This window comes from Equus caballus, chromosome 5 (assembly GCF_041296265.1).
Source record: "Equus caballus isolate H_3958 breed thoroughbred chromosome 5, TB-T2T, whole genome shotgun sequence".
In the NCBI taxonomy this organism is placed as follows: Eukaryota; Metazoa; Chordata; class Mammalia; order Perissodactyla; family Equidae; genus Equus; species Equus caballus.
In genome coordinates this window covers 85,228,627-85,247,735 of record NC_091688.1, presented here as the reverse complement: position 1 = coordinate 85,247,735, position 19,109 = coordinate 85,228,627, and the positions used below count along the sequence as shown (strand labels likewise).

Here is a 19,109-nt window from a genome sequence, read left to right as displayed (position 1 = left end):
GAAAATAACATATGAACAACCCTGGCTCAATCACCATTTTGCTTTCTTTTGTGCCCCTAAGTGATTAACTCCCCAGTAAAAGATGAAATCAAGTTTTGCAAGCATATCAATTGCACCCTATTTCGTGAAACTCTAATATTCTAAAATCAGTCAGATTATCACCTTATTCATTCTTATTTTGGGACTCTTTATTATTAAGCTATAGCCTGAGTCTTAGCTCAAAGTACTGAGTGAATATATTATCAACTGGTTTCTTCTGAAAGGTTCACTTCCCTCCAACCTACTTTATGAACTCCTGGCCGCAGCTGTAGATTGCTGTAGCTCCCTGTCTCTCTAATGTTGCAAGACGTGTCTGAGTTCTCACTGTGGGGACCTCCAATCCTTTGTTCTGATGGCTGTCTTCTCTCCACATTGTGTGATGGGAGAAGATTTGAAGCTCTTCTGTCACATGTTTGCATTCGGAGTTTAAACTGAAAATTGATTGCACCACTTGCTCTGCTACATAGAGCACCCGTGTAGCTCCAACATCCCCTGCCCAATGATAGTCCTTGGTGACTTCGTCCTCAACTCACAGAGTGGGACTAAAGTAATTCAGCTCAGCCAGAATTTTTGGAGAACAGACTGTGCCACAGAAACTGATAGGTGTATGGAAATACAAAATGATGAGACAGGAACCTTGTTTTAATTAACTAGCACACAATGGGAGAAAAAATGTGAACAATCAGAAAAAAGTTTTAATGCAACTTTAGAAACACATCTACCTGTAAGCCCTAACTTAAAGGACTGAGGCAGTTATTAATGAGGACATTAGGGACAGGTGGAGATTTTGACAGGTTTCAGGGACAAAAGGAAAAGTAAGGAGTAAACAGCAGAGTTTCTTAGAGAATTGCAAGTAGCAAATGTTACAGCTAAACATAGAGGCTCAGAGAGGTTATGTAAAAAGTATAAGATGACAGAACTAGCATTAGATTTAGAATTAATACTCAGGTCTATCTGACTCCAGAGTCCATGCTCTCCACACTGTTGCCTCAGAACAGAATGCAATTCATTGTCCGGATGACACATATATGGAAACATGAGATGCCTTCTGAATCCATATCGATACCTGTGCTTCCTATAACATGTTCAACCTGATTTAAACTGGCTTCCTTCCCCACCGCCTCACTGCTCTGCCAAAGGTCACAAACAGCCCCAAGTTGACCAATCCACTTCTCTTCTCATCTCACCTCAACGTCTTTGCAGCTTTCATCTCCTTGAAACGATTTCTCCTCGTGGCTCCCATAACACTTCATACTTTGGTTTTCCTCTCGGACCTCAGAGGCTGCTCCTTTTCAATCTCCCTTGCTGCCTTCTCATCTCATTCACCACCTCTAATGTGTGAGCTTCCACACATGGCTGTGCATCTTTCTACTCTCTATCTACCTTCTCTTCCAAAGTGAGTTCATTCCAACACCACGGTTTTAAATATCTCCAACCCTGAATGCCAAAATGACAGAGGAGTGGCTAAAAGTCTAGACTCGCGAGCCAGGCTTCCTAGATTCTGATCCTAGCTCCACTGACTAAACTAAGCCAGGTGATCTTGGGTTAGTTGCTCAACCTCTCTGTGCCTCGGTTCTCTCCTTTGAAAATTGAGATGCTAACGGTAGCTATTTATATAAACAACTACCTTCCCAACACCTCCGCCTGCATATCAAATTTAACATGTCCAAAAGTGAATTCTATATTCCCCAGCCCCTCACAAACCTGTTCCTCCTCATGTCCATAAACGGCATCATCATACACTCAGATGTTCAAGTCAAAAAATCTGAAAACATCCTTGATTCTTTCCCTTTACTAACTCCTAGCGCCAGCAGGTCTCATCTGCTCTACCTCTCATATATATTCTAAATCTCTCCGGTTTTCTTCGTCACCTCTTTCCCACCCTAATCAAAGCTACCATCATCTCTTACTTGGACGACATTAGTAGCCTTCCAACTGACCTTCTTATGTTCACTCTTGCCACCCTACAATCTATTTTCCACCTTGGAATAGGAATCATCTTTCTTAAAACTTATATCAGCACATCACTCCTCTGCTTCAAACCTTCCGGTGGCTCTCCACTGGAGTTGAAATCCAGGCTCCACACCATGGCCTAGAAAGCCCCATGTGACTAGCTCCTTCCTTTCCATCCTCATCTGTACCACCCTCCTGGCTTGTCACAGGCCAGCCATACTGTCCTTTCTCTGTTCCTTAAATACATCACTTGTACCATTCCGGGATCTTTGAGCTTCAGTGGAATGTTCTCCCACTGTAGAGCTATTTTAGCACTGGATTGCTAGTACCCACAGGAGTACCCGGAACATAGTATGTGTTCAGAAACTACCTATTTGATTGATTGATTGGTTGATTGGTTGATGGTTCTTCAAGATCTGTAAGTCAAAATTTCTTTCTTTTAATTTATATTCTAAATTCTTTAGGGGAGTTTTGCATGTAAAGGAACCCTGAAGTGAAGTATTTTTAAATGTGCAGAATAATTCCTAAGTTATGATTTTGAAATTGGGACTTTGCAGTTATATATACATTTAAGCCTTTTATATGCTTTAAAGCATAAACATATATATGCTTTTTAAAAATAGTAGGTGACTCACTAAATATATGATATTTGTTATCTTCTCAGGTAACTATGTCAAGTATAGCATTAGACCCAGGGACTTAGATATAATTACTGTTTTTCAAAACTAGGACAAGAGCAGTACCAGATCTTAAGGGTATGATGAGACAGGGTAACGCCTCCTTGTGGCATTACCATTCCCAGCATGGGCCTGTCAACATTCCTAACAACAAGCTACAGAAACCATGCAAATATTTACATAAAAATTTTTAAATCCACAAACTTCTTCCTATAAAGACTTCTAAAAATAAATCTTTTACAAATAAACGCTTTAGATTTTAATTCTTTTCTGAATTTTCTTGAATTTAAAATTACATGAAAATAACTTTCCTAAAAGCACAAAATTAAGGCACTTATTTGTAGCCACGACCTTTTTTTTTCCTTTTTCTGTTCTCACCCTGGTAAATGCCCACCCCTAGAGGTTGACAAGTATCTAAAGATCCTAAAATATGAATTTAATAAGAGTAATAAATCATTTGTCACTGGCATTTTTAAGATTTGGCCTTATCAAGTTTTAACTGATATTTTTTGCAGGTACTCCTGCCGTTATATGGAAGCAATAGAAATTTAATATTTAGTTACTGCAACCTAAAGACATCATATTTTACTGACCTATGAAAACTTTGAGAGGAAATAGTGTCCCTTAAATAATTAAGGCAAGACTTTAAGCCACAAAATCCAGTAAAATTTCTAATTAAAGTTCATCATAATTAATTCTGTGAAAGTTGAAAATTTATTGGTGAAATTTTCACACTTCCATTTTATGCTGAAATGTCAGTTGTTTTTGTTCAGAGTTGCCATTACCTTTAATAGTACTAAAATCTGCCTGAAGAAAATTTCCAGACGTACCAGTTCTCTTAAAATTGGACATTATATACCTTAATTATTTTTAAACAATATAAAAATTAAAAATTCACTATTCACACATTTAAAAGTCTTGCAATTTTACCTAACCTCATTATACCATGTGGAGAAAATGTTTCCTGTTGAAAGGAAAACAATGCCAATATTCATAAACATGGATGATAAGTGAAATCATAAAGAAGAAACATGTTGTGCATAGAAAATATCTAAAAACAAAAATATGATCGCTATAGAAGGCATCATCCACTGCCATACCCTTATCTAGTCACTGCGTCTCATCCATCAAGTTCAGTTCCTAAATACAGCCTGCACACGACGCCACCACTTGCAACGTAAAATGGCCACTTAAATGTATTTTTGTAAAGTGTGCTTATGTTGCTCCCTCTTGGTGAAAAAGCAGTACTGTTCAAATTGATTGCCACTGATTTTTAAAACTTTTTTTAAAGGTTTTCTTGTTAAGAATAACAGTCTGTTTTGATACAGCGTTTTCAGTGCCATTTGCACAAATCAAAGTGCTAATTGCTAACCTTAGAACAGTTAGAATTACTTTAAATAATTCTGAGTTTCTAAATTGACATGAATTAAAAACCAGTTGGAACACACACTCAAATGTTTTCATTTATGGACTCCCAGGAAATTTCATTTTGTAATAAACAAAGTACTAAAGAAAACGAATAGGAAGGTGCTAAACATATAAGAAATTCAGCTTTAAAAACCTGATGCCTTGAAAGAAGGTGGAAATATTTTCAGTCTCCTAAGTGCTCTATCCACTTACATATTTGCAGAAACAAATTATAATCCATTAGAAAAGAAAACTTACTAGATAGACATAGTAGTATCAGAAGTTCAAATGTTAAAAAAAAACCCCCAAAACTTGTGTGATTACCAATTTTAAAATCAGAACCAGTGGTTTGCTGGAGCCCACTGGTACCAGCTGCAAGAGCTGACTGTGCACATCACGTCTCAACTCCATATCCAGTGACGTAATTTTGATAGTTGAAATCTGTCACGGTGGGAGTATTTACACCACAGAAACTGGCAAACACTATAAGTCTGGGTTTTGTTTTTATATATGTGCATATGTGTGTGTTTGGAGGACTGGTTGTTAAATATTTACCAGCACACCACTAGAAATGCCAAAGAGCATGCCAGAAAGAAGACCTTTCCCTTCGATCAATGACAATTGATATACAATTAACAAATTTTCCTAATTGCAATGAATAGATAAACACTGAATGACTTCTCAGGGGAAGTCATTACACACTAAACGTTTGTAAGCGGAAATAGTACTCAATTCAGTATAGTATCTTGAAACAGAAGAGCATCTTTCCTCCTCTCTTTGATCCACTTATAAATCAAACAGTATATAGCATTCTATTGTCAGAATAGAAACTATTCACGATTACCACTTCCGCATCTCCTTTCTCCCAAATCAAGAGTGTTTTCGGAGAAGAATTCTGGTCATATCTTTAACCAGTTCTCTACAGTAGTCAAACGGAGCTGAGTAACCTTTGGGAATTTTTTAACTTATCAAAATACCACACAACCAAAGTGAAAGAATATTTTGTATTTTAAATATGATACTGAATAAAGTGGGTGTTCAATGGCATGAATGAAGACATAAAAGACATAAGCAAAAGTTTGTTTGGCAAAGACTTAAAAATGGTGTTCCATAAGCCTAGCCCCTCATGTGCTTATTGGAAGACAACTCAGGGACTTTCCAGAGTCTTCCTTTCCCTTGGAAGACTTACCCATAAGTTTAGAGAAATAACCTCAGGAAACAACTGTTATGGTGTTCAAAACCTTAGAACAGGATTCCTATCTACAAAACATGAAAACTTCTAAAGTATCTCAGTCTTCTGCAGCTTGTATATGTCAAAGGCACCGAAATGAACCCATAATGCACAGTGTGGTGGCTTGTGTTTGTGTCAGGTACAGCTCACTGTGTGGGAGGATTATCAAGAGAAGGTTTGATTGATTATTATGCCAGTTCTGCCTGTGCCATCAGGACCCACTTGAAGATATTATACCTCAAGGTGATTATTTTATTGAAAAGAATATAATATTAATTAATTAATGATTACATATAAATAATGGAAAGAGACTAACTGAGTGATAGTTCAGTTAAATAGCTCCAACAATGTCACTAACGACAGCACAGCTGAGCAATGGATAAACAGTACCGGACATTGAGGGCAGAAATAGAGCCTTTTAAATTAATCTTTCCATGTTATTTCTTCATAATGAAAACCAATAATAAAAGCATATTTTAGGTGAAAAGATGTTAGAGAAGATATAATTATTAAAGCAGCAAGAGTTGTCTCTCTCTCAATAAAATGTCAGAATAGAAAGATATCTGGTGATGTTAGGTTGTTTCTAGTATTATTGACAGAAGGACAGGAAGATCCTCATATCAGTAACATAGAAAGAATTACCACACTGCAAAGAACAATCAATGAGAATGCAATTTTCAATGTTACAAGTCATTAAGTTGAACATATATGAGAATCAGTTTTAAATATAACATAAAGTCAGAACCTATTGTGAAACCGTATAATAAAAATAACTTTTTTAAAACTGCACCAAAGCAATAGATATTTATTTAATAAAATAAAAATCTGACCTCCAGCACAGTCATTTTGAAGGTTCTCTGTCATCAGGAATGAAAATGAGACTTCAACTCATTGATGACTCCAAAGATGCATCAAGCAATCTTCATAACTACCAACCAAGTCAGTACTGTCATTATTATGCCCATTTTACAGATCAGGAAAATGAGAAACAGGGTGTTAAGGAATTAACCCAAGGTCACACCATTAGGAAGTGGTGGAAGTGGAATTCGAACCCCAGCAGTTTAGCTCCTGAGTCTAGCCTCTTAGCAACTAAGTTACTCATCACTTATTGCTTAGATTAAAGATAAAACTAGAAAATCCAGGAGTCCCTTCTGATGAGAAAGTTTATCTTGAGCTGTTCTTTCTATTTTACGCTCCTATTTATATTCCACAATATTAGACATCAAAAAATTATGCTTTCTGTTAAGCAAATTGCTCATTATGCCTAATGCCTATAAGGGCCATTCCATCTGGGAACCAGAGCTGGCCCTCACATTATACATGTAGAGGTGTTCCATGCTAACAGTCAGAGAACATTTTATAAAATTCCTCTGTTATTTATCCATATTATGTTTCATTATAATTATTTGTTTAGATGATTTGTTCCCATACTAGAATTTGAGCTCATGGAAATAATTTGTTTCTCTGGTATCTAGCATAGTTCCTGACACATAGCCGATAATTAATACATGTTTGTCAAAATGAAATTACATGCCATAGCCAAGGAAAGCAAGCTTAAAAGGAACAACTTTAGCCTGCATATTAAACACACAATCATTTTTTTACACTAGACAACATTTTTCATGACAATGAAAAATTTTTTAGACAATTCTTTGACTTTTCTCCCTCTTTCCTCATACAAAATAGATCAAAAAGTCAGAAGGGATTCTTTCTCAGAAATGTTTGTTGAATCTGGATTATCTCTACCCCACCTAAATTTAGGCCTCTGTCCTAACCTGCCTGCACTGCAGTCACAGTGTCCTAACTACTTTCCTGCCACCAAGCCCAGTCTTCTTCCCTCTTCCACAAGGCTGACAGAGCCAACTCCATAAAATGCAGACCCCATCTCCTCACTCCTTGGTTTTTTAAACATCCATTGATTCCTCTGTGTAAAGGGTAAAATACAAACTCTTAAACATATCATCTAAGGATTTTGTAATTTGGCCCAACCTACCTCTCCCTATCCACTCAACACCGCAACCAATGTTGAGCCAGCTGAACTTCTCCGTTCCCTGAGTCAGGCCCTCTCACCTCTGACACCCTGTATTTTGCTGTTGAAATCCTGCTCTCACATCAAGACCCAACTCAACTGCTCTCTCGTGACACTGTTCCCAGTTCTCCCACACAGGATGCTCATGATTTCTGCTATACTCCCACAAAACCCTTGTGTCTCCATTTTGCCACTTGTTCTCATCAGCATTATCCGAGAGTAATTATGTGGCTCCCCGCCTAGAGGGTGAGCCCTTTAGACCCCAGAGCACAGTTCAGCAGTACTTGGCAGGCAGTAGGCCCAGCATTCGTGGTGCTAACATTTATCAAGCCCTGTTGAATAAAAACAAGAACAGCCAATTAAAGGCTTTGGTTTATTATGATTTTTCATTTATTATGATTTTTCTCTGCACCTTCCTGTTTCAGAAAAGGCATGTGCATGGTAATTCTATGATGTTTATATTTAGCATCCCCTAAGAACAAATACCTGTCTGTTTCTTACAGATTGCTCAAATCTCCCTTCTATTCAATGTCTATTCAGAGATCTACACAGTTAAAGGAGCTTTTTGGGAATTGAACAGCCACATTGTCCCTTTGTCCAAAACTGACATGCTACAAGAGGAAAAAAGAGCTATATAGAAAGACCAAAAAATGAGTGATGGGAGAGCCCGGAGCATGCCCCAGAATACCATATTGGCTTTGGGAACTCTTATTCCTAAAATATATTGACAGAATTGTGTTTCTCAGGGGATAGTGGAGAAAGGCATTGTGTGGAAATAAAAATAATAAACGTTTATTGGGAGGTGGTGCCAGGCTCAGAACTTTACATGGAATATCCCAGATAACTCCCCCACGACACTACACGGCAAGACCTACTCTAACATGAAGAAACTGAGGCTCAGTCCTATTTCCCATTGGCTCTGGGGATTCAAACCCAGGCCATCTGGCATCTGAGGCCACTCTCTGAACCACCATCCTACTTTATTGGGAATATCAAAATCTAGGGGGTTTTGTCTCCTTTTGTCTAAAGTTCCTGGCTATATAAATAACTTTTAACCTACTTTGTGATCTTGAGACTGAATTTAGTGAGTACACAGAGGGTTTTTATTGAATGGGTGAAGATAACTACCACCTAGTAACAAGTTCCCTTACTCTCATTCTTACAGAACCCAAAGCCTAACAATACCCCACCAGACTTAGAATCACAAGGTAGAGTCTTCTGATCATCAGTGAGATATATTTTATACGTGATGAGGAATTACAATACTTTACGACAGAGCCTAGTGCTTCCTATTTTCCTCACAACAAAACTCTCATTAGACAAAGTTGGTATTTGGTTTTAGGAAATGAAGATCCTGTCTCACCCAGGGAGTTCGTAGTAGAACCAGGATTGGAACCCACATCATCTGCTTCCTGTTTTCATGTTTCCTATTACATAAGAAAAGTAAACAATAAAGCAGATGAGAGATAGTAAACTAAGGAAGATAATAAAGTAGAGACTCCAATCTTTGTAAGGAACTTCATTTTGTTTTCCCAAAGGCTTGGGATTGCTTGGCAAGGCGTTACGGTGCTGTGGAGTTTTTTAGAAACCTGTAATCCCTCATCTAATAATTAAATACCTACGTCAGGTCTGCAAACTGCTGGGGAAATTTCTAGCATGCATAGGAAGAAGCAAGATCAATATTGGAACATTTCAGGTCTAGAAGTGGGCTTCTCATCACTTACCAAGATATACATTCTCAAGAGATTCTGAGTAGCCACAGAACTTAGAGAAGTTGTAACCACTCACCTCCTGCTGAGAGAAATAGGACACTGTGACGATGGGCCAAATTGCTAAAAAAAAATCTTAACACAGAAGTGTAAATAATAATGTAGAAGTGGGATCTGCCTTTGTTCTTTCCATGCATTTATGATAAGAACTCAATGTTTTAGTCAAAACAACCAAAACAGGCAATGATTATTTAGTATTTTCAGAGTGAGAGTAATGGGGCAATGCTTCATGTGGGCAAAAGTGGAACTGAATGAGATGAAATGCAGAAACTTAGAAATGGTCAGAAAAAAAATTCAAAAAGCAAATATAAATAATCTCTGGCTGAGAAACCTGAGGCTAAAACAAAATCAAGCTAATTTATGAGGAATCTACTTATTTATTTGTAGTAAATGTTTCATTACAACAAATCTATTGCTTTAGCTTGGGAAGAGTCAAAAACATAATGGAATTAGCCAACTTTATTTTTAAAGATCTCTTCAATTTCTTTCCCAAATTTGAGTCTTCCTTTGTACTTTTCACATTATGATGTAGAACATTTACTGAACAAATACCAATTTGAGCTAAAATGATATTACGTTTTGATGATTCACCTATTTTTAGCCTAAGGACTAAGCGATTTTCTGAATTCACATTTTCATCATTTTAATGAAAATGAGGTGACATGCTGAAATGGTATTTTCTTGGATTGTATTAAGGTTTATACACTCTAGATTTTTCACATACACTGTGTCATACATTTTTCCCCTAAAGTGGATATATTATAAACATGCAGATATAGTTGTGTTTTTACTGCTAACAGCATACTGCAGGTTCAAAAAAGTGAATTTTATTATGTTTCTTGACCTTTTTCTTATCTTATTCTAACATTAGCAACAGCATATCTGTAATAGAACAGTGCTTAGCTAAGTTTATATAGTTTTATTATTAGCGTTAAAAGTTTTTGTCACAACACTGTCAATTTTGTACTTTAAGGGGTTATGTCCACTTGCACCTGTTCCTAGACAGGACAAATTTGGAATTTGCCTATTCTCATTTTATGTTTTTATTACTATATCAAATATTAAAGGTTACCTTAATATAAAGTCATACAAATGGGACTGTCAGCTTTGTACAACAGTCAAGACAATACTTTTTGAACCTAAATTTCATATTTTTGATTATTATATAAAATAGTTCAGTTTAGGCCCTTATAGTGCCATTCAGTGTATAACTCCCCAAATATACTGAATAGTAGTACATTTACTATATTTTTAAAGAGAGAGATTAATTTGGTGAATTTCACAAGATGAAACAAAACTGAGTGCGATGAAACTTATTAAGGCTTCCAAAGTGTCTCACACTTAAGGAAAACAGACACAGAAAAAAGATTGCCTCAGTAAATTTTGTCTCACAAATAATACAATAAACTTTTAATAAATTCCAGCTCTGAAAAAAATTTCTTGGCCACAGATAGGCCTTTTTGTTTGTATAAGATTTTTTATTCAGATAGCCAACAAGTGCTTCTAGATATAGTGTGTGTATACAAAGCTCTTACCGTATGCTGATGGGTGACATTAGGCTCTCACTGAAGACAAACTTTTCTCATGTTAGACCCAGTAAATCTTACTATCTTTTCTTAAGGGCTTGGACCGCATTCTGAATTCATTCATTATGATTCATTCATTATGAATCTAACATTCATAAGAATTTTACATTACTTTGCACATCGCAATTATGTTGCAAATGTCTACTATAACTCCTGTTTACAAGTAAGCCTATTTATCTGTGGCCGTCCTTCCTGGGTCAAGCCAACCCTGTTGAAATCCTGGCTCAAATATGCCTCTGGAAATGACCAAATTCTCAAGTGACAAGTAAATTCTGGCACTAGATTTGTCAGGGTTCATAATCATACCACCAGTGTATATTTGATAAATAAATGATTAAATAAATACCTTGATTACTTTATTAGCGAAGGAATTGGTTGAGTTTGGTGTTTTCCAAAGCTGGGTCAATAGAAGACTAGTCCTGGGAGATATATTTCAATAAAAGGTACCAAAGTGAAATGAGTTTAGGAACTGATGCATGTTCTAGTCCCTTGCTGGAGACTCTCAATGCATCTTAGGATACTGAAGACTCTGAGAGGTCCCAAAAGCCAAGAAACACGTTCCAGTTTTTACACCCAATGTTTCCCAAAGTTACTGACCATGGTGACGAGCACTGTTGTCACCATATTCTAAATGTACATTAATTATCATTGAGATAACTCTCTCCAAATTAATTTAAAGATCTATTATCTTACTCTCTACAAAAAAGCTAAATGGCAATTTTGTTTTAAGGCACTATATGAAGTTTTCTAAAACTTGAAATTATTTCAGGGTGATTTATTTTATAATTTTAAAAGATTTTCAGTCATTTGATTGAATAAAATTAGATCTATATAGCAAATTATTTGATAAAGGAGATTCCAAACTACCCACACTAGCCTCATCTTTAAAAGTAAACATTTATACCATTTGGCTGTCAATTCCAAAAAGTAAGGCAAAGATACTTTAAAGTTCCTGCAACATGATAGGATTTTTATCTGAAATGTTTCCTTTCCGTTTTTTTTTTTTTTGAGGAAGATTAGCCCTAAGCTAATATCCACTGCCAATCCTCCTCTTTTTTGGGGAGGAAGATTGGTCCCGAGCTAACATCTGTGGCTATCTTCCTCTGCTTTATACGTGGGACGCCTGCCACAGCATGGCTTGAGAAGCAGTGAGTTAGGTCTGCGCCCAGGCTCCGAACCGGCAAACCGCAGGCCACTGAAGAAGAGCATGGAAACTTAACTGCTACACCACGAAGCTGACTCGCTTCCTTTCCTTAATGACAAAATATTCTAATTTCTTTATATTTAATCATCTTAGGGAACAATACTATGAATGGCAATAAGACTAGAATATGCTTCTTATTCAGGCTTAGCATGATGTTTTAACAACGATAAAATTATAAATTCCTGAAAAGAATGAACTTCATAGCTGAGATGCTGACATCATTCTATTCAGATTAGTAATACTGTTGTTATAATCAATGATGCTATAAAGACATAAAAGTGTCATTTCTAAATTTAAGAACAGTCTGCCTTCCAGCTAACTAAGAGAGAAATTGACACCAATTTTGTTTACTCGACCTGACGTAAATAGCAGGTAAAGTGAGCCTCACAGTGCTATTGCTGTCTGTACAACAGACAAAAATTACTGTGAAAATATATTTCATCACCCTGAAAGTTTAATTGAGAGCTAGTCTCTTCTACTACTAAAAACCGTGTGTGTGTGTGTGCGTAAACCAGAAATAACCATTTGGTGACATATTGTAGCTTTCTTATGTTAAACATTTTTTATTATAGTCATATCTGAGTAATTGAAATAAATTCACCATACAGATACCACAAGCCGAAGCATGACAATGCAGTACTAATCGCACATTGTGTCGACATTTCAAGCATATTTTCTGTAACAGCATTTGCATTCATACACAGGGAGTGAAGCACAGGGGGATAATTTGAGTCATGATTTATGGTAGCAAATGTATTGCTTTCAAGCTAATCTTCAAACCCATAATCTTCAGCAAATCTATTAATATTCAACGTTGTAACATGTATAGTAGTTATTGTATGAACCGACCAGCTCAGTACCCAGAACTGTTGTTGTTAGCCTTTGAAAGAGAAATATCAGCATTATCTGATTACTTTTGTAAGGTAAGTCTTCTTACTAATTTAGAAAATACTAGTCTATTGAATGAGGATTTTACCAATAGTTTTCAAGTTAATAGGTGGGAATAAAATAAAAGCTTTCCAGAGCTCTTCTTAGATAATACAGCCCAGTTAATGCAGAATGTGTTACCTGAACAGTTTTCCTTTAATGTACCAGATACCCATTTACGAAAAGGCAAAAAAACACCAAAAATGGGCAGCAATCTCAAAGTGTGCAGTAAGTTTTAATATACCAATTTTGGGGTGCAAGACTGTTATTTGTAGCCATGAACTTGGTTCATACGGATACAGATAATTAATGCTTTTTAGGCATAGTGACTTCAACCTGGTTCTTAAAAATCTCAGCAGACAAACTGAACCTGATCCAATAACACATTTTATCTAAGTTGCATTACTGCTGAGGCAAAAATACACCATTATAAAATGCAAGGAAAACCAAGGTTTAAAAGGAAGAATTTCTCTTTTCTTGACTTTGTCCATGCAAAGGTCAAAACTTCAAAGGGAACTTTAAAACAAGGGGGGACATGAAAAGAAAGAAAAAGCAGTGTAAGATATAAAATTTTAATCATGAATATATTTCCAAATTTTTAATTTATTCATAAGTAACATTAGCCCAAAATATTTAGACAACTAATTCAGTCCTTGAAATTTTAATTTCTCAATTTAAAGAGAAAAGCAAATTTTAAAAAATCATCAGGTCACAGAACACAACTAATTGTAGTTACACTTTTTATTGTTCAACTCTTAGAACCAAGTAAACTAAGACTTAAAATGTAAATTAGCATTACAGAACAAAAAAGAAAGGTATTTTGTGTCACTCTTTTCGAGGTATTTGCTACTATTTTTAAAGAATATACATTTAAAAATGAATCAGTGCTTTATAGAAAACTAGAAATAATAGAGTTTATACAACTACCAATTTTTGGTACTTTAGAAAAGGTCAAGTAATGTGTCTGTTTAAGGAGAATTTTTAAGCGGAATGGCTTTGACATGCTAATTTAGATTAATTTATACTAAATATGTGAAATTTCAAGTTAAATAACAAAATTCTTAATTATATACTTCCTAAATTAAAAAGAAGGTGAGAATGAAATCCTTTTCTTGATGTCTAGAAGCCACTGTCATACAGCTGTGTGTAAGTATTAGATGAAAAGGTCAGGGATTTCTGCTTGTTTCAATTTGGTTCCTTTTAGTTTTAGGGAGAAGGACTTAGAAAAGTTTTGTGGATTTAGACCTCATTTAGACATATGAAAAAATTCGTATAGATCTTTACATCTGGCAAAGGTTACCATTGTTATTTCCATATCTGATCCTGTTATAATTTCATTTTTATACATGCAAGGTAAAAGAAATGCTAGTAAAATAAAATTTACTAGTAAAAATAATCATAGTATGAATCACAATAGTTCCTTCAACAAGATTACATAAAGCAAATGGTACTGAATTACAATGCTGGATTATTAAAGCGAAAACTAATCTGCAATCTCATGCTATGTTCATAGACGATGATTTAAAACAAAAAGGTTGCTTTTCACACAATTCTGGAAAGCATTCCATAATGAGCATAACTGATAATGAGATTTCCATAATGATAAGGGATTTTTTTTAAATAACAGAATGAAAATATGCTTTCATCATAAGTAAACCAAATTCCCTATTAAAAACTCCTAGTAAAATGGAATAGCTTCTGGAGTTTTCTCAGAGAAAGTTATTTTCTCTCCTAGAAGAGAGAGTCAGACCCGTACGTACTATCACTTATACTGATATGTTTAAACCTATGAATAAAAAATGTATAATAAAAACTAAGGAATATTTTATACATCTAAAACATTTCTATGGCCTCTAGAGACTTCCACGGTTTATTACTGCATCTTCTCTTCTGCATTTCTCGTTAGGGAAACAGCACTGCAGCAACCACAGTCCACAGCATAGCAGGTAGTATATATACATAATCAGCACATGGCTTTCATTCACAACTTCATCATATCAGACTAGATCAGTATGAATAGGAAAATGTGGGCAATGGAACTCTAGTGCTGAAAAAAAGCCAGACTTAAGTAGCTAGAGAAATGAAATCTGTTCATCAATTAGTTGGGTAGTTTCATATATTTAAATTTACTCTTGATTTTTTAAATTTGTGTGTGTGTGTGTGTGTTTTGTGGAGGAGACATGTTGGACATTCTTCTTTTTTGTTTTAAATAAAAATTTCACTCTTGTGCAACTAAGGAAAGAATTTCCAAAGCACTCACTTTAGCAAATTAAGTAACCATTTTGATTTAAGTGAATCCAAGTAAGTGGTCAACAAACTGGGTTGATACCACATCCCAAACACTTGAAATTCTCATTCATGTACAAATCGTGAATTTAAAAGAACTATGACTAAAAAATACTTCCATGAAAAGACCTACTTGCTGATCATTCTTATAATTTTGTAATATCCAAATTTTTTCATTATTTATCCTAAGAAATCTATGACATATTTAAGAATTCACAAAATGGAGTCATAAAGACAAAGAGCTACACAGTAACTCCTTTGCCCTGACATCCTTATTCTTTTTCCACAAAAACAATAAGAAAGTCTCCTTTGAGTTGCATGTGGCAAGGAAAAGCATCTACTACAATATGGATGCTAGGAAGTCATAAAGAATCGAGGAGCTAGCAGTAATTTAGGGAAGAACCTACTTCAGCCTAACTCAGCCTCAGAATCCAGCTTTCAAAGCAAAGCACATCTAACTTATAACTTTGGGTTGCCAATTATCTAGCTTGTGAATTAAGCCAGGCCAGTTTGCCTCTCAGTTTTCCTACTTTGGGCTATCCTGATTTACTGGAAATAGCTTCTAGGATAGTAAAAGGAGGTAAAAGATTCATGAATTTTGCAAATAATCAGCATCTGTGAGAAAATAAAACTATTGGGAGAAGTTTAAATAAACTTCTAAAAGGTGAATATTGCAATTTCTAAGGATTTCCATGGCGCTGTTTATATTTTTATGGAAAACTGAAAGCTCACTTGCGGTTTTTGAAACTGTAAGCAAGACAAGGAAGTAAACTGCTATGAAACTAGGTATAATAACTTTGGACAAGAAGAAAACTTCATACTATATTTTGATTTTAAAAAATTCTCAAGGGAACATCCACAACTCATAACATCTAGCAATCAAGGGAACATCCATGACTAATAATATCTAGTAATCAGGATCTTCCATGTGCAATAATTTAGATTATTTTCTATGGTGCAATGTGAAACTCTGTATTAGACTTTGCAATGTAAGTTGCTCTCAACATTGAGAGACCTATAATGTAAGTGTGACACATTATCCTGTAGCAACGAAATGAGTTTGAAGTGTCAGCTCTTCTACTTCTGAAGAACAGAATAAATTGTATTTTGACCATATGTACCCATCAGAGATATACTTCCCAAATAAAAGTGAGTGGTATGAGATAGAAAAATCATATGGAAAGATTTTGTCATTATCATCATTTTCTTTTCTTTTGACTCCCAATGAAAAGTAAAAATAAAAGCTAGTTTATGTTTTGTTCATTTTTAACTCACTGGATTGTCTTCTATTTTAGATCATAATGTGATCTTACTAGATCCTTCTTGAAAATGTACATTATCACAAGTAGCTAAATTTCCACATAGAAGAATAAAAATGTTGGAGACTCAAGTTGGAGTTTTTATAGCACTTTACAACGTGCTATAGTAATGATAAACCCATTTTATACTTAATCCTATCAAGCAACACCAGGCTTCTAATTTTTTTTTTAATTTAAATGGCTACTAGATATAAGAGAAGGAATAAGGTAACTTACTATTAATGCTTTTTCAAGTCAAAAGACGTGTCATCTAAAAAATTATTTAATACTGTAATGGGATCTTCAAGATCAATTCTGTTTATATACTCTGCAGCAAAAATAACATTTCTAGTAGGAAGGTATTAATTATAAACCTAGCAAATTCTAGACATTCACATATTTGTGTAAACAATTTTAACATGGTTTATTACATTTCCAGAAAGGTTAAATCTTATATCCAGTTTTCTGCTATTTCTTCTTTCATATATTATAATAAATATATATGTTATTTGAGTGCATGTGTGTACATTTTTTCACACATATATATGTCATATATACATAAAACAGCACTTAATGGTCACTTTCTTTGCATGTTTAAATTGGGGGAAGAAATGAATTGCTATTATGCATAACCCATGGCGATCTTCCTTTCCGTTTCACAAATGGCCATATCGGGACGTAAACAAAACGTTGGAGCGAGTCATTCCAGGTGAACTGTATTTCAAGCTGTAGCTTGGTGTTCTCATGATGAATTGTGTACTTCCTGGCAGTAAATACCTAAAAATGATAGTTGAACAATTAGACTTACAAACAAATCAGTATTAACATCTCTCACTAAAGTGTTAGGTGGTTAGTAATTTATATATCTTACATGAGAAACGACACCATAACAACACTGCAATTCACATGAAAAGATTTCCTCTCCAGATTGAGGGGGTCAGGCAGAGGGAGGGTCACAAAGCCTCACCCACAGAGTTGAATACAGATGCAACATAAGATCTTAGTATCCCAAGACATCCCATAAAGAGCCATCGCACTCACCGCTAGGAAACTGTTTGCATGACTCATGTTAACTTGGAATTCCTCATTAATCGCTGTCAAAAATGTGTGGAGCCAGTCAAATATTTCTTAAGAACATATGCTATGAGAATCTGACTAGTCACATTAAAATAATTGTTTGTTTCAAGGATGTTGGAACCATTGATTCTAATTTAATATTTCACTGATATATTATGACTATAGATAACCTAAAAGAAAAAGTTAAAGATTAACATTCGTAACTAGATTATAAGTTTTATATTCTTAGACCACATGGTGCTTATGATTAGAGAACACCAAAAACAATCATGATTACAGGTCGCATGCAACCCCTGCAGCCAAATGTATTTCAGAATACAAGAATTTTCTGTATTTTAGGACAATACGATGTAAATACAATATATAACATAACATCTCCATCAGGGCCTTGGAGCAGCATCCTGTAAACAAACCATTAATATTCCTGTAGTGAAAGTATGCATATTCACAATAAATTGGATAAAGACTATAAATAACTTCATGTCAATTCAGATCAGATGTACCAATAGATGGGTTACTTTTTTTCTTTCTTTAGTTTTAGTTTTCAGAGCTGTAGGAACCAGGAATTACAAATAAGAGTGTGCACCTGTATAATCTGTTTTCCTCTGGAAAACCTTTGGTTAGCATTAGGCCAGTCCAATCTATATGTCTAGAAAGAAATGATCAAGGAAATCCTCATGAGCAAATGTAAATAAACATCACTATTAAAAAATGTAAGTCCTGGTAATGATGAGAAGGACATTAAATAAAGTAAGGACAAAGATATCTATAACACATTTCCAAGAGCAGGAGTAGTAATAGAAGGAGATTTATAATTAGCAGTTGTCTTGAAAAAATAAACAGAGGTATACCATCAAATCATTTATTTTCTTCACTTGACTTTAGAAGCTTGCAGCAACAGTATCACACGTCCCTAGATATACAAAGAAATTGAGGGCCAAGGGTACCATTAGCAACCAATTCTATATTAAGTCATATTGATAACTACTAATCTCTATGTCAATGAAAAATTAAATTTATAGTTGTGTTATACGAATTTTGTATAAGAATATGAATTCATTATGATCAAACTGCATACAGCATTCAGTTTAAAATGGCAGAATTCTCCATAATATTCATAAACATCATTTCATCATGAATTATCTAATAATATCCTCTAAATCTATTACCTAATATCACAAACTATAAATAATTGCTCAAATCATTAAGTTAATAGAGCAGTAAAATAATACACAACAAACCAAATTGAATCAAAATTGCACAATGGGTGATGAATAATGAAACAACTGATTTCTCACGTCACAGATTATATAAATTATTTTCGTAATATCACTCGGGTAATTTATATGGATTAATTATTACGTCAAGAGCTAGTGGAGTCATGATTAATCTGATATCTTCCCCCACGAAAAGGCTACCCTTCCTATGTAGGGCAAAGGTGCAAAAGAAAATAAGACGTTTGATCAAAGCCCACTATTTTGTATTAGTTGAAAGTTATTCCATCTTCTGTTGAGAACGTATCCTGATTACACTGATAATTATCACAGTAAACAGTGACTTCTGCCAACTTTCTTTCAAAGAATTTCCAAGCAATGATTACTATTGATATTATAATAACATTCACAT

At 34.9% G+C, this 19,109-nt stretch overlaps 1 protein-coding gene across 10 annotated transcripts in view; it reads right to left on the bottom strand.

The window, feature by feature from the left end:
• Positions 1–12,438: 12,438 nt before the first annotated feature.
• The window catches only part of TTLL7 (tubulin tyrosine ligase like 7), a 134,075-nt gene continuing 127,404 nt past the window's right edge, over positions 12,439–19,109 (bottom strand). For 6 of the 10 annotated variants that reach the window (XM_005610468.4, XM_070267417.1, XM_005610470.4 and 3 more), the window contains exons 21-22: positions 18,070–18,132; positions 12,439–17,183 (exon numbers count right to left, since the gene is read on the bottom strand). In XM_005610468.4, the coding sequence (XP_005610525.2) occupies positions 17,063–17,183; positions 18,070–18,132 (184 nt within the window). In that variant the 3' untranslated portion in view covers positions 12,439–17,062. Of the gene's footprint in view, positions 17,184–17,447; positions 18,133–19,109 lie in introns of all 10 variants that reach the window. The other 4 variants (XM_001497543.7, XM_070267421.1, XM_070267422.1 and 1 more) reach the window with 2 other exon arrangements.